Source organism: Lepidochelys kempii, chromosome 8, assembly GCF_965140265.1.
Source record: "Lepidochelys kempii isolate rLepKem1 chromosome 8, rLepKem1.hap2, whole genome shotgun sequence".
In the NCBI taxonomy this organism is placed as follows: domain Eukaryota; kingdom Metazoa; phylum Chordata; order Testudines; family Cheloniidae; genus Lepidochelys; species Lepidochelys kempii.
Window position 1 is genome coordinate 32721556 of NC_133263.1, and position 16761 is coordinate 32738316.

The window sequence follows — 16761 nt, forward strand, 5'->3', positions numbered from 1 at the left end:
GATACAATTGTCTCCTCCAGCTGTTGTGCTAGTTTAGACTACGTTGTTACCTCCCTCTTCAAGCACATAGCAAAAGAAGGCAAGAAACCAGTAAGATGTAGAGAAATATCACAGGATGGACAAAGATTACTGCACTTCATGCAACAGAACCCTGAAGTCCTACAGCAGGTAAACTTAAGCTCTGCTCAACTTTCCTCTGAGATATTATTAAATTTGTGAACAAAGTTTATCCCTATTTATTTTCATCATTTTGAAGTAATTTAGATTATGATAACTCCAATTATTTACTAACAGGATTGGTCTCTTTAAATTGATATATATTTGCACCCCAATTAATTTCAGAGTTGTTTTCATGCCAGTATTCTTGAAGTATTGTGAAGATATTTTTTCTCACGCTGATGACATGGCTATTGTACTCACATTTTAGGATAACTTTTTACAAGGTTTCACTTTAGTTCATAGGCTGAGGAAATGCAATATTCATCATTATACTCATTTTATAAATTATCCCCCACAGTTACTTTTTTTTAAAAGGGAGGGGGGTATCTCTAAAATATTTGAGGTAGAGCAAGAACATTGTGGTATTTTAAATCAGCACATTTTTCTAGTTGGATGTGATTGCTATTGTGCTACAATATTTCATTTGTGCGGTAGGTGACATTTTATTTGGGGGGGTTTGTGTCAAAGGCAAATATAAGAGCAATCAAATATCACGCTTCAGGGAAGAAACTGACTACTGCAGTAGTCAGGAAGGACTTTTTCTCCCAGCAGTGTACATTATAATCCAGATACATTAAGGTTAGGTGGTGGTTAGACAGGTGCAGGGTATCGGACTAATTAGTTTATCTTAAAATTGCATATGGCTTTTTTTAGTACCTAGAACCAGTGGTGAGCTGGAGCCGGTTTGCACCAGTTCGCTAAAACCAGTTGTTAAATTTAGAAGCCCTTTTAGAACTGGTTGTTCCGCGAGGGACAACTGGTTCTAAAAGGGCTTCTAAATTTAACCGGCCAAAAGTGGTGCCTTAGGTGCTGACTCCATGGGTGCTCCAGCCCTGGAGCACCCAAGGGGAAAATTTGGTGGGTGCAAAGCACCCACCAGCAGCTCCCCGCCTCACCCCCGGCCCCAGCTCACCTCCGTTCCACCTCCGCCTTCTCCCCTGAATGCGCCACCCTGCTCTGCTGCTCTGCCTCCCCAGGCTTCCCGCGAATCAGCTGTTCGCTCAGGAAGCCAGAGCGGGCTGAGAAGCAGGCAGCGGCTTCGCACTCAGGCCCAGGGAGGCGGAGGTGAGCTGGGGGGGAAAGGGGGGCGCGAGGAGGGCCGCCCGCGCCGCAGCAACTATCCTGGGGGCGGGGGGGCGGCGCGCAGGGGAACCGCTCCCCGCCCCAGCTCACCTCCGCCTCCCTTGGCCTGAGCGGGAAGCCGCCGCCTGCTTCTCAGCCCTCCCAGGCTTCCCACCGACCAGCTGATTCGCAGGAAGCCGGGGGAGGGGGCGGAGAAGCAGAGCGGGGCGGCGTATTCAGGGGAGGAAGAGGAGCAGAGGTGAGGTGAGCTGGGGCCGGGCACAGGGCGGGCAGCAAATTTTCCCTGTGGGTGCTCCAGCCCCGGAGCACCCAGGGAGTCGGCGCCTAAGGCGCCACTTTTGATGTGATCAGTGGGGGAGCGGCCGTTCCCCCTGTTACTCCCCTAGCTACGCTCCCCCGTCCCTAGGAGCCAGAGGGACCTGCCGGATGCTTCCTGGGAACTGCCCCGGGTAAACACCTCCAGGACTCCCCATCTCGCCCCCCCGGCAGATGCCTCTGGCTCTTAGGGGTGGCGTGGGCGCCCACTATGGTGGCCCACGAGACCCTCCTGCCTGGTTCAGGGGGCAGTCAGGGGACAGGGGAAGGGGGTGGATGGGGCAGGGGTCCTGGGGGGGGTGTCAAGGAATGCGGGGGGGTTGGATGGGGCAGGAGTCCCGGGGCGGCGGGGGTGGGCAACGTCCCCCTTGTGGGGTGAAGAGGGAACCCGTTGTTAAAATTTTGGCAGCTCATCACTGCCTAGAACTACTACACTGCAAGGATCCATGGGGTCCCAAAACACCCAATACAGTTTCACTGACAGTTTCACAAGAACAGAATTGTTGGGGCTTTTAAAGAAAACAAAGGATGTCCACAAAACACCATGTTGCAATGACCTTTGTCTTCATGCTTAGGTAGCAAATGTGTTGGTTGCCATTTAAAAAAAAAATCGGCATGTGATAACTGGGGTAACTGTGTGATAATTGTTATTTACTATTCTAATTTAGAGGATGAACATGGCAAATGCTGACTTTTTAAGCATGCCCACTATACCTGGCAAGTAGCATATTGAGAGTATATTTGAGACATTTATTACTGGCACTGTTGAGATATGACATGATGCCATTATCATGTCTCACAGTACCCTTACCCTGTGCAAGTTCTATGGAATCCAGCAATGGATTCCATATTTGCATATGTCAGAGTGGGCAGTACTGTAATATGAGCACAGTGATGGGAGTGTAAAGGACAGAACGGGCAGCCTTGACTCTGAATTTCCACACATTTGTTGCTTTTGTTACAACCTTAATGTAATATTTTGTGTGTTGTTAATAATACTCGGTAATCTTCAATTTATAGCATAAGACTAAGCAGTGATCAATCTTTATTAACTTCATAATCTGTGGAATACATTATATTTTATTTTGAATGCAGGCTTTCAGATACTCTTTTAAATATTAATGACTGGTCTCCAGTAGTCAGCATAAATATGATTTGCATTAGCACTAGTCATATCATATTGAGTGCCTCTGATGTCAACTGTTCAGTGTACTAATATCTGACATCATCTCCCGAGGTCACTGACAACTTTGACCTTTATTCTCATGCATGGTTTCTGTAGTCTCAGAAGCTCTTTTTGAATTGATTTGAAATTTTGACTCTTCCCTTTATGAGGCAGTAAAATTGATAATTATTCAGATGGGAACTGAGCACTGAGTGAAAAATCAATTCCACCCGCTCTCTGCAGCGTATAAAATTACTTCTGAGTCTGCTGGACTGAACGGATGGCCAAGGTAAAAGCAGCAGGCAGGAATAGTAGAGAGGATTAGCTGGCTGGAGCTAATAGCCTAAAGGGATGGCTTTTGAGATGAGGGAGTGGGCCGGTTGGGGGTTATTATTAGCAGTGATGGGACTCATTGATCATATGTTTACATCAGGTTTCCATTGGGTTATAAATCAGCCCTGAATAGAAACGGAACTCAAGGCTTTGCATCTTACCAGAGGGACAAGATATTAGATTATTCTCATTTTCACACTCAGATGAAAAGTGAGCCATTGATTATTCATCGGCTGGCCATTAAACACTGGTTTTATAGATGATTTGACTATCATGGAGGCTAATGAACAAGGTTGCTGCTTCATAACTAGAGGTCTCAGTTTTCAAGACATCTGTGTCGGTTAAGTAATGCATAACCCTATTAAAAGGAATGGGTTACAAATTGCTTAACAGTGCTGAAAAACTAGACCCTAATGACTAATTGTGCTTTGAGTTTAGAGAGGTTTGTCAGCTCTTTAAACTAAACTGATGCAATGATACTGTAATTATTTACTAGTTAGAACATTTTTTTCAGCTTAAATCTCTGGAATCATAATTAGACATTTAAAAGTTTCTAGTGGATCATGAAGAGTATCTTCTCTAAAGTTGTTTAACGAGCTATGAAACTAGAATATCTTGATCAAATGATTTTCTTTTTGTATCAGACAAATTGAAATTGAAATGTACCTCAGTTTTCTCATCCATAAAATGGGATTGATAATATTTCTCTACAAATCACTTTAAGGTCCTCTGAGGAAAGATGCAATACAAGTTCAAAAGGTTATTATTGATGATGATATAACAGGCTTTATGATGAAAATAATAGAGGTGACATGGCAGTGAGGCACATAGTCATACTATCTCTATGCACATAAAACCTCTTATTTTGTGTCCTAATATTTTCCTCTAATTAATAAAGAGGAATATGAAAGCAAGATACAGCCTAATCTCATTTTATAAAAGTTAACTTCATCATTGTGTGACTTCTGTCATTGACAACCTATTAGAAGAGTTTGTGACAGGTGTTGTCAGTGACAGTACATACATTGCCTTGCACTTAGCATAGAACAGAAAATATGCCTCTGTTAAATAAAATTCCACAAGTGGCTTAGTCACAGTAAAAGCTTGAAAAAAGGAGTACATATGAGATTGAATGTTTAGTCAAGTATAGCAGTGGGCACCAATCTGCTGGAGCCTCAAGGGTAAAAAAAAATAAAATAAAAATTGTGCAGATTATTTAGGATTAACAGTCAGCAATATTAAAGTATTTCCATTAACTGCAATCTGTTGATGGGTATTCATTTAGTTATGCCTTAGAGTGGAAAATCCCCATGGGGTAGGCAGTTGAGTTAGTGTGCTTGGAGGGAGAGCAGTGGGATTTTAAGAGTTGTGTCTGTTTAGTGTGGCTGGTCCTGTCTGCTAGATTAATAGAATAAAATAAAATTGTGTAGAATGAACATCCTTATTGGAGTTGCCGGTAGCAGCATAATTGCAAGAGCTGCGGAAACAACACCTTCCACATACCCAGAATGAGCCCATTCTAAGAGGCAGTATTACTGATGTGATTTTAATTTTACATTCTTAGCTAATGTCACTCTAAAGAGTTCGTCTTATGTAATGTTAACACAGCGTCTTTGAAACAAATAGCTTCATGTTTTTATGTGCTGTGCAGCTCTTTGGTTCAAGCCAAGGCTAAAAAAGCCAACATGTCTTTCTATTTTTTTAAACCAATTGCATTTAACTGCAGATTTTGAATAGCTGACATGAGCTATAGGGATCATGCTTCAGCAGAGACATAAATGGAAACCACATTCATTCTTTTCTGCAGTCAGTCAGTCAATGAAAATTACTTTTCTATAGTGCTTTTCATGCCATGTATCCCAAAGTGAATTACAACAAAAAGGAAATCAGCTGCCTTTTTGTTGTTGTTTCCTGTGCTTAGATTGAAGTGGTATTGTTAAGCATTTTGACATACTGTATGGTACATTTTTCATACTTAAAATTCTGATTCCATTTCATTGTAGTAAGCAGCAGGAGAAGCAACAGCATACTTAATAGATGCTGTGAATTTACATGAGGATTTAAAGTAGATTTGTCTCACTTGGGAACACTCTAAAATATGTCATTAATAAAATGTGTTAATGTTTCTGTCTGACGTTTTTCATAATTAGCAAAAAAAAGACCACACATATTTGTGTTTAGGCAAACGGCATCTGTTTCGGATTCTTCTGTGCCTAGCTGTGCAGTCAGACTGCTGAAATTGTACCATCACAATCCAAAGTAATTTTGGGGGTAACGGAGTGATGTCATGAACCCAAGTTGACCACTTTACTACTGGTTCACTATAGAAGAGAAAGCTGGCCAGGAAAGGGAAAAACTTACTGAAAAGCGAGTGTGAAGAAATTGAAAAAGCCAGGGGAGTCACTGGCAAAGCAAATGACTGGTTGCTTGTGACAATTGCCTCTGTATGAAAGTCCCTGTGTAATGAACATCTTCCCATACTTAAAAAGAGAAAGATGTCTTTTATTTTATGGCTCCACCTTATTTTGTTGCATACAATTAGCCAGGACATTTTGTTGGGGAAGTCTCATTGTTCATGTATCCAGTTTAGAAGCACAGAAGGGATATCTTGAGTGTAGATTTCTGATTCCAAACTGGACATGAAATATTTCACAACAAATCTTCTCTTATAAAATTCTCAGTGAGTGGTTGTGTACCATGAACTGATGGGATTCAGTCATTGACTATAATTCACTAAATGTATGTGTTGCCATAATCACGGAGGCACCAATCCTTTTTCTTTAGCCTTTAGAGCGGTAGAAAAAAGTATGGCCTTGTGATTAAAGGGACACCGCTTCTCTTTCTGTTTGCTTTGTTCTGTCACATAGCAACATTATTTATAAATAAGTGGATGGGAGCCTAAAAGCACAAATATGAGATAGGGACTCAAGGACAGGTATAGTGCCAGAAACAACTACTTAACATTCATGTTTTAAGGTGTTGGTGTCTCTTGAAGGCATGGGAATGGGAAATAGCTCTGGGTTCTGCTCCCGGCTCTGCCACAGACTTCCTGTGAGTCCTCAGGCAACTTATTTTGCCATCTTCAAATAGAGTAATAGATCCTACCTCAAAAGGGTGTTGCAAGGCTGTATTAATTAAGGGTAATGAATGGGAGGTGCTATCAAAGTATTACTGTACTTATCACTTGAGCGGAAATGTTGCATAATAGAAAGGTCATTAAATAAATGGTCCAGTAAAGCTTCTAAATTCATGTGTGCTGTTAGTTCAGAATGACTTTTTCATGTACGATAAGCTAAATTAACCTAATATATTTGCTTAACGTCTTAGCTTATCAAAGAAAGAGCTGTTCTTTGGTTTTTAAACTAGAAATATTTGTATTTTAAATTATGCCCATTCTGTAAAATTGTTATGAAGGTAGCATGCTAGTCCCATCTGAAAATGTTCAGGCATCATCTGCATTTGACCTTGCAATTGTCTACTTTTATAGCCATTTTCCCCCAAGGGTCTTAAAGACATTTACAAACACTAATGAATTAATTCTCACAACCCTGTAAGGTAAGTAAAGAATATATCAGAGTCACTTTCCCCACAGCAGAAGTATGACCATCTCTAAAGTAGGATGTGGTAATTGTTCAACAGAGCTGGATTTCAGGCACGTTTTAATGCTCATCTGTTTTCTTTGAAGGGTGCTTTGAGGTATTTGGGGCAGTTGATGGGGGAGGGCTAGTGTTGTATGATGAGTAGATTATGTGGGTCATGTTGTTTAATTTTATATGTTTTAATGTTGCACAGGTGCTCAGAGCTTTGATTAGGTAACAAAAAAAAATTAAATAACGTAAACAGTTCACAGCTACATGGAGCAACAGTTTAGGACAGGAAAGTAAAGAATGCAATATCCAGTTGTAACTAAAGGCAGATCTGGATATTATTAAAATAAAAAGTGCCTTCCAAATTGCCATTTTCCTTTTTTTAATACATTTAATTATGTGGTATATTTGTTTTTCCCCATAGACTTCAATAAAATATATGGCCAGTGTGGAGCCGCTCACACTAAACAAAATAAAAACGTTGAGGAGATTTATAATACATACGCTTTGGACCATGCAGAAAAATTCATGGGGAAACTCCAGCGTATGCATATGTAATTAAAAGGAAATAGAATGATACTCAGAGGGTTCAGTTCTGAAAAGTGCTGAGCACTTTCACACCCTAATCCAGTAAAGTATTTAAGCACATGCTTAATTTTAAGTGCCTGAATAGTCCCATTGTAGTCAGTGAAACTGTTCCTGTGTTTAAAGTTACGCATATGCTTAAATGCTTTGCTGGAACAAGGCTGGCAGAATTGAGCCCTAAATGCCTTGATACAACAATAAGAGATTTTCACGAGGGCATCTGTTTTCAGCCTCTTAGCACAGTTTAAAACTGTGATCCAATAGTATCATAACTTGCTTTATTAATTGAAAGGGATGGAAATATACCAGATGTAGCCCAAGCCAGCAGAGACTTGGGTGGCTAAGCAACAGAAAAGACACCATATTGAGCGAGCCAAAATTCAGTCTCAAAGTCATTTATTTTAACCAGTGACAATACATTTAGACTCTAGTGTTTCAGCTTTGATTGATGGTTTAATATCATATATAATTTTTTTAATGAAGGGAAACCATTTAAATATGTTAACATGTACACTAGTAGTCTCCCATGTACATAACTGCATTTAATCATTACTCCAATTGTTTTTGTGCTTGTGTAATTTGTATCAGTAAGATAACTATGTCAGAGCCATCTCATCTTCATGAAAAATATGGTTTTGTTTGCTTTATACCTAGCTCTAACTGCGTATATGTAGATGCATCAGTAACTTCAATATAAAATATAATGCTAACCACCCAGTTATCACTACACTGGAGTGCTGTTAATTATGAAATTAGAAGAATACACAGGAGCCTAGTCCTCTTTCTGGTACTGTTTTGTTTAGTGCTATGCCTTGATTCAATATTAGATATGAATTAAAGCATTTGATTTTTAAGAATTTTAACACTAAACTACATAATTAAGTTTTATTATCTATGTACCCGAAGAATGCATGCTCTTATTAAAGGTGCTAAATCAAAACGAGAATCTCTTCCTAATCATTCAGACTGAGACAAAGTTAACACAGGCAGATCTTGGGGTGGATGGAAGTTTAGTTCCATGAAGTAACAAGTATTGTACAGAATGCATGTATGGAAACAAAAAGCCATAATTTGGCTTGCAGGATAAACTGCTAGAGGTGTCAGTGTAGGATGTGTACCCTAAGGCTAGGCAGCTGGTGTATGTATGCTTTTGTTTATCAGTTACTGGTTTATGTAGCCTTTAGGCCAGCACATGAGACAATCACTCCTGCAGGGTCAGCTGCTGGTCAGAAGCAAAGTAAGAAAAGACTTTGCCTTAAAACACGTCAGCCATAATTTTAGTGCAGCTGGCACCTGCTACTGGTGCACAGCAGGAGGGTTAAAGGTCAAAGAGGCAGTTGTTCTAAACTCAGTGATGGCTTAAAGGGACTTGTAGATTAATCTGCTTTATTAACTTCTGTATATTAGATAACTATTGCAATGAATGACAGTCCGTCTTTCTGAATAAGTCCCATCACCTCTTTCACTTGTAAATTGGCTTTTGAGTGGTGAATATTAAATACAATGCATTTCAGGGTAATTAAATGAAATCATTAGGATGATGTTTTACCATCATATCTATAAGTTTATTGTGTATTTATCATGTATTACTTACCATTCATTGCTTTTGGGTGGAAAAATAAGCCAACATTTTTCCATTACAGAATCAAAAAACTGGCTGTATTTCTCAATAAGCTTATCTTTGTATGCTATATAAATATTTTCAAAAATAGCAAATACATACACAGAAAAGTGTAACAAATATGTATTCTTTGTTTTTGCAATGCAGTGTAATACTTGAACACTTTAAAAATGTTTAACTTTTGCCATACTTCATTCATTTGTTACATAACGCAAAGACCTCAGAAAAGCATGTCAGTGCTAGTTTGAAAAAAAATTATCTTTGCCATTTAGCAGGTTTGAACCAATGTTGTGAATAGTGCCACCCATTTTGTCAGGGCACTGTGGTTTTCCAAAATCCAATTAGCAATGGTATTTGCTGTCTGGAAATAATACAGTATTGTACCAAAATGGATAAGGAACAGTGACTCTCCCTTTTGTGTTTTTTACCACTTAACTGATGATCTGCCACTGACAGATAATTTTGCCAAGGGAATGATGGTGTAGGTTGTCTATGAACAAAAATTAACTTACTCCAACAAATCAAGTTGAAATTTCTGGCTAAGCACTTGCATAGAAGGTTGCTTAGTTGCTATTGGACACCACTGGATTGTCCTGCCCAATGCAAGGTGCATAGTGAATAGGACTGGGCTCTTGTAGAGATGCTGTAGTCAATGCAGCAAGGACTGTTACAGAGCTACAATACCCACCTGCAGAAGTGAAGAAACAGATTGACAGAGCCAGAAGAGTTCCCAGAACTCACCTACTACAGGACAGGCCTAACAAAGAAAATAACAGAACGCCACTAGCCATCACCTTCAGCCCCCAACTAAAACCTCTCCAACACATTATTAAGGATCTACAACCTATCCTGAAGGATGACCCAACACTCTCACAAATCTTGGGAGACAGGCCAGTCCTTGCCTACAGACAGCCCCCCAACCTGAAGTGAATACTCACTAGCAACCACATAACACACAACAGAACCACTAACCCAGGAACCTATCCTTGCAACAAAGCCCCTTGCCAACTGTGCCCACATATCTATTCAGGGGACACCATCACAGGGCCTAATAACATCAGCCACACTATCAGAGGTTCGTTCACCTGCACATCTACCGATGTGATATATGCCATCATGTGCCAGCAATGCCCCTCTGCCATGTACATTGGTCAAACTGGACAGTCTCTACGTAAAAGAATAAATGGACACAAATCAGATGTCAAGAATTATAACATTCATAAACCAGTTGGAGAACGCTTCGATCTCTCTGGTCATGCAATTACAGACATGAAAGTTGTGATATTACAACAGAAAAACTTCAAAACCAGACTCCAGCGAGAGACTGTTGAATTGGAATTCATTTGCAAATTGGATATTCAATTAGGCTTGAATAGAGACTGGGAGTGGCTAAGTCATTATGCAAGGTAACCTATTTCCCCTTGTTTTTTCCTACCCCCCCATTCCTCAGACGTTCTTGTTAAACCCTGGATTTGTGCTGGAAATGGCCCACCTTGATTATCATACACATTGTAAGGAGAGTCATCACTTTAGATAAGCTATTACCAGCAGGAGAGTGGGGTGGGGGGAGAGAAAACCTTTTGTAGTGGTAAACACCCATTTTTTCATGGTTTGTATGTATAAGAACATCTTCTGTATTTTCCACAGTATGCATCTGATTAAGTGAGCTGTAGCTCACGAAAGCTTATGCTCAAATAAATTGGTTAGTCTCTAAGGTGCCACAAGTACTCCTTTTCTTTTTGCGAATACAGACTAACACGGCTGTTACTCTGAAACTTCTCTGTTCAGTACATAATCTGGACTATGGAAAAAATTTTGCACCCGGTAAAAAAAGGTTGTAGTGTAGTAGAAAACTTTCTGCACCAGGCACACAGTTTTCAAAAGTTCATGTAAACTGAATAAGTCCAGTATTGTGTGGAACCATGATCCATTCACTGCACAGTTCACTGCACTGAGAAAGAGACTTAAGGAGCTCTGCCTCCAAATCAAACCTTCACAACTGCATATTGGTTGAGGCCCCTCTCCTTCATATACAGGACACAGCTAAACAGGAGAAACACAGGTCTCCTGTGCAAGAAAACAAGTAAAAGGCACCTTGATATTGGATATCTTCTCCTTTCAAAGGGGAAAATAAGTCCATTATGTGAATATTAATACTTTTAGTGGCAAATAAGCACATAGGGGCTGCCATACTGGGTCAGACATGGGACTGTTCAGCTTGGAAAAGAGATGACCAAGCAGAGGAGTAAAGGAGGGTATATTAGAAGTCTATAAAATCATGACGTGTGGAGAAGGTGAATAAGGAAGTGTTATTTACCCCTTTGCATAACACAAGAACCAGGGGTCACCAAATGAAATTAATAGGCAGCAAGTTCAAAGCAAATGGAAGGAAGTGCTTCCATACCCTTGGACATCGTTGTTGCCCTTCTCAACTCTTGCAGTTCCACCCTGTGCTTTTTTGAGATAGGGCAATCAGAACTGGACACAGCATTCAAGGTGTGGATACTCTATGAATTTACGTAGTGTCATTATGATATTTTCTATCTTATTTTCTATCCCTTTCCTAATAGTTTCTTAACATACTATTACCCTTATTGTCTGCTGCTGTGCACTGAGTGGACGTTTTCAGAGAACTATCCACGGCGACTCCAAGTTCTCTTTCCTGAGTGGTAATAGCTAATTTAGAACCCATCATTATATATGGATAGTTGGTATTATTTTTTCCAGTGGACATTACTGTGTACTTATCAGTGTTGAATTTCATTTGCCATTTTGTTACCCTGTCACCCAGTTTTGTGAGATCCCTTTCACAAATGTCTTAGCCAAGCTTATAACAGACAAATATTAATATATTTAATATTATATAATATATATATAATATATTAATATATTTGGCCCGTAATGACCAAGGTAGATTTGGTTTCCAGTGACAAAAGACATGGACCCAGAGAATCCCACTAGGATTATAGTTTGGACATTGGCAATTTGGGTGACCATGATCATGAAATGACAGATTTCATTTATTCTAAGGAAAAGAAGGAATGAGAGGAGCAGAATAAGGATAATGGACTTCAAAAAAAGAAGACTTTAACGAGCTGAGAGAAGTGGTACATAAGGTCCCATGGGAAGAAAATCTAAGAGGAAAAGGAGTTCCGGAGAGCTGGCAGTTCCTCCGGGAGCCAATATTAAAGGCACAACTGCAAACTATTCCGATGCAATGGAAAGACAGGAAGAATAGTAAGAGGCCAATATGGCTCCATCAGGAGCTCTTTAATGACTTGCTGAAAAGAATCTGGGGGTTATAGTGGACCATAAACTGAATATGAGTCAGCAATATGATGCAGCTGCAAAAAGGCTACCATGATTATGGGATGTATTAACAGAAGTGTTGTATGTAAGACACAGGAGGTAATTGTCTCACTCTGCTGGGCATTGGTGAGGCCCCAGCTGGAGTACTATGTCCAGTTCTGGGAAAGATGTGGACAAATTGGAAAAAATCCAGAGGAGAACAACAAACATGATGAAAGGTTTAGACCTTTTAGACCTTAGACCTATGAGGAAAAGTTAAAAAAAACTAGACACGTTTTGTCTTGAGAAAAGAAGTCTGAGGTGGGGGGACCTGATAAGTTTTCCAATATGTTACAGCCTTTTATAAAGAGGAAGGTGATCAGTTGTTCTCCTTGTCCATTGAAGGTAGGACAAAAAGTAATGGGCTTAATCTGCAGCAAGGAAGATTTCGGTTAGACATTAGGAAAAACTTTCTAACTATAAGGGTGGTTAAGCTCTGGAACAGGCTTCAAAGGGAGGTCATGGAGTCCCCATGATTGGACACATTTAAAAACAAATTGGACAAACACCTGTCAGGGATGGCCTCAGTTTACTTGGTCCTGCCACAGCATGGGGGGCTGGACTTGATGACTTCTCAACGTCCCTTCCAGCCCTGCATTTCCATGACTCTATGAGCTGTGGTCCACTAAAACTAATGTATTTTTCTTTACCTAACCCCATCACCCCTCTCCTTCTTGCTGCATAGCTTCTAAGAGATTAGACTAAGTAAATACATTTAAATTAGATTAAATTTTCAATAGGGGGCTCTCAGGTCCTTCTAACAGCTCACGAAAAGCTCACTAGGAAAATGCATAATTTTGAAGGGAAGAAATGCCTACAGGCGAGACACACTGTAGTTCACTGGATAATTTCATAAGAGAGTATTTCCTATGAAGAAAGTCTAAATTTGGCTTGGATACACTACAGCTGAGTGGTTCAGCTCTTCCCCCCGCCACCTCCTTTTGGTTTGGTGATGCCTCGGTATCAATTTGTTAATAAATCATGTTACTTTCTTCTTTAGTACTTTTATTATGATCTCGTTTTAGAGAGATGTTTGATTGTGTTTCACTTTAACAAATACACTTTTTTAAAAAGTGACATGCTTAAACCATTAACTTTGGTTTTTATTAGATAGCTTCATTTAAGAAAAATCTCTCTTAAGGCCTGATATATTATTTTTCCATCAATTACTTCCTAGAAAAAAGGATTTTTAGATTCTGCCTTTAAAAATTAGGGGCTCAATTTTCCCTTGGGTCTGAACTCCTCAAGGTGCAGGCAGAGTCAGTTACAGCTCTCTGATTCTGCAGTGGCTTGGCCCTGTTGTGTGTTAAAGCAGCCTGAGAACTGCTCTAACTTACACCACTGGAATGTGATCTCTAGGGGATCTTTACTCCAGTGAAGTATTAGTCCAGCTTAGCACTCTTTCACCATGCTCCTCTCTTCCCTGACACAAATGCCCTGTGCTGGTAGGCAGCACATCCTGTACAGGAGTCAGCTCTGTCCTAAAGGGATTCTCTGCTGGTGAGTTACAAGCAGTATCCAGTCCTTTTGCATCGCCACCAAAGCAGTACAAACAGAGCCAGAGCCAAAACACAGAATCTGGTCCTTAAGTTAGCGTAGTTTACTGCTGAACTCCCACAAAGCTCCCCTTAAAATTAATCAGTTAATTAGAGTTAGTGTAGTTTCCCATCAAAATCTTTTAGCATGACAAGTAAAATAATCTTCCATAGACACTTAAAGGATTTAAGTCCATCAGAAAAAATTCATAAAGAAATTTGTGAGAGATGCTAGCTCTTGAAATGTTGAGTGTCAAACTGCAGGGGTAATGTGTTTAGGAGGAAATATAATATTCAGTTCACTTTGTTTTGATGACTGCATGAAATAGCCTTGTGCTATTATCCTTTGTTGTTGTTGTGAAAAGTGATATTCACTAAGAAATGTGGTGACTATAAAAGACAAAGAAGTAGCTTACTTATTACCATCTTTATCACCTATCTGTCTTCCATGTTTATTTAGAATAGCTTCTGTTACAGTACAGTTCATCACTGATTTACTTTACCAAACGTCGTCTTAATTATTTGTTAAAAATAGTTGCAAATGACAAATACGTTTTATAGAAATTAAGATCAATGTGTGAACAATTTGAAAATAGAAGAAGGGCTAAATGTATTGGATAATTTATTGGTGATTAATAATTTGATCAGCTTTCCCTAAATATGCTGTTACTCTACTCTGATGCAGTCAAGTAGGATTACCATAGTTTGCTTAGACCACTGTCTCTCATGCTGACCGATAATGTCTTATTGTTTCCTTATATTCCCTGTATCTGTAACCATCTGTTGTCTGTTCTCTTATCCTTAGATTGTAAGTTCTTTGAAGCAGGGACTGTCTTTTTGTTCTGTGTTTGTACAGTGCCTAACACATCGAGGACTTGATCCATGACTGGGACTTCTAGGTGCTATGATAATACAGATAATAAATAATAATAATTTTGGAAGAGAGTGTTGTTGAGCGGGAACTGGGAGTCAGGACTTGTGGGCTCTATATACTGCTTTGCCCCAAACTCACTGAGATACCTTGGACTAGTCATTTAGGGTATGTCTACATTGCTGCTGGGAGCATGCCTCCCAGCCCGGGTAGACAGATGCACTATCTCTGTTGGAGGTAGCATGCTGAAAAAAGCAGTGTGGATCTTGTGGCAGAGGCTAGCTGCCTGAGTAAAAGCCCACCTGAGCCTCTGGCTCCATACTCAGGTGGCTAGCCCCAGCTGCCCCCTGTGCAGCAACATCCACACTGCTGTTTTTAGTAGAACTAGTGCAGGTCGGTCTACCTGGGTGGGGAGGCACTGTCCAAGTTGTAGTGAGGACATACCCTTAGTGCTGCTTTCACCCCCTAGCCTCCCCTCCACATCTTGCTTTTCAACTCTTCTATAGATTAACCCAAAACTGTTTTTAAATTAATAGTTCCAGTTTATTTTCAATGATAATGTCCATAATAAACTTTGTCTAACCTCACCCTGTCTCCCTGCTTGAAAGCAGCTTTGGGAGGCTGTTCTGCAATCTTAGGGCAGAAGACCAGAGAACAGACCGTTCTGGGCAGAGATCCTGCCATAATGAGAAGGATTCTCCTACCTGCCTTCATGCTCCAAATCTCAAAAGCTTTTGGGCAGGGGGCAGCCAGCAACAGTCTTAGCAGTTTAGAGGAGGGGAGTAGCAGTTCCCAAAACATTGGACAGAGTCGGGAGACAGCTTATGTCTGAGCATCTTAAGGGAGGCGGACAGTGCAAGTCCCAGCAACAGTGGCAGGGTGGGAGGGAAGATGCTGACAAGTGATGAGCTTACTTACAGAGAAACAGACTCCTGCTGAGGGCATTGGCATAGGAAGTGTGTGAAACTACAGTCCTCTGCTACTAAGAGGATCAGATTGTCTATAACCTTTCATTTGTCCAGAGACTCTGGAACTTGAAACAGTTGTATTCCCGTCATCACTCAGATAAGAATGGTTATCCAGGAAGGGGAGGTGCTCCTGTCTACTGTTGCAAGGGGAGTGCAAAGAGTCACTCATATGAGACAGTAATAATAATTTTATTTTGGAAAGGCCAGGCTTTGCTGAAAGACAGAGAATGAGTTCTTCTTTAAGTGTTTGTTCATGTCGATTCCATTCTAGGTGTGTGCGTGCCCACGTGCACGGTCATCAGAGATTTTTGCCTTTGCGGTATCCATAGGGTCGGCTGTAGCACCCCTTTGAGTGCCGCACTCATGAGTTGCTATATTAGGCGCCGCCGACCCTACGCCCTCTCAGTTCTTTCTTACCACCCGTGACGGTTGGTCAGAGCACATTTTCTTGCATGGCAAGAGTGTTAGCGGTTCTTACAGTCCAACTTTCTGTCTCCTTTGTTTTTAGTTGATAGGTACTTAGACCATTAAGTTAAGTGTTAGACTAGTAGTTTAGGAGTTAGAGTCCCGGCTGGGACTTCGCCTCGGAGCAGGACATGTCCTGTTCCCTAGGCTTTAAGCGATGCTCATCATGCAGCCAGCTGATGCCCATTAGTGACCCCCGCAATAGCTGTTCAAAGTATTTGGGGGGGTCCCACAGAAAGGAGAAGAGCAGGATCTGCAAAAACTTCCACCATAGAACTCAAAAGGAGCAGGATATCCGATTGAGGGCCCTTTTCACGGAGGCTACGCTTCGTCCTACCTCAGAGCCCTTTCAGTCGGATTCCTCACCTGGCACTTCAGCATCAGTGTGCAGCACACCACCGGCACCTGAATCCACCAGGCACCATTCCCCCTCTCCAGTACCTAAAAAGTGGTCGAAGTTGACAAAGCCCGCCAGCACCACCGAGAAAGGGGCCAGGCCACGTGCCCGGTCCTGAGCAGCTCAGGGGTACCACTGCGGTCGGACCCCCAGCCAACCAGGGACCCACCTCCAACTCCTGGGAGTGGCGGGGGGTCCCAGCCCCTAGTAGGGTCATCTGTGCCCAAAGCAGACCCGGCAGCCAAAGAGCAAGTAGGCCAGCCGGCATC

At 41.1% G+C, this 16761-nt stretch overlaps 1 protein-coding gene across 4 annotated transcripts in view; it reads left to right on the top strand.

Annotated features, from left to right (window-relative positions):
• RANBP17 (RAN binding protein 17) overlaps positions 1–16761 on the top strand; it is a 276059-nt gene that overhangs the window by 233934 nt on the left and 25364 nt on the right. For 3 of the 4 annotated variants that reach the window (XM_073355989.1, XM_073355992.1, XM_073355993.1), the window contains one exon: positions 2–168. In XM_073355989.1, coding sequence (XP_073212090.1) covers positions 2–168 — 167 coding nt within the window. Of the gene's footprint in view, position 1; positions 169–11938; positions 12766–16761 lie in introns of those variants that run through there. The other variant, XM_073355990.1, reaches the window with a different exon arrangement.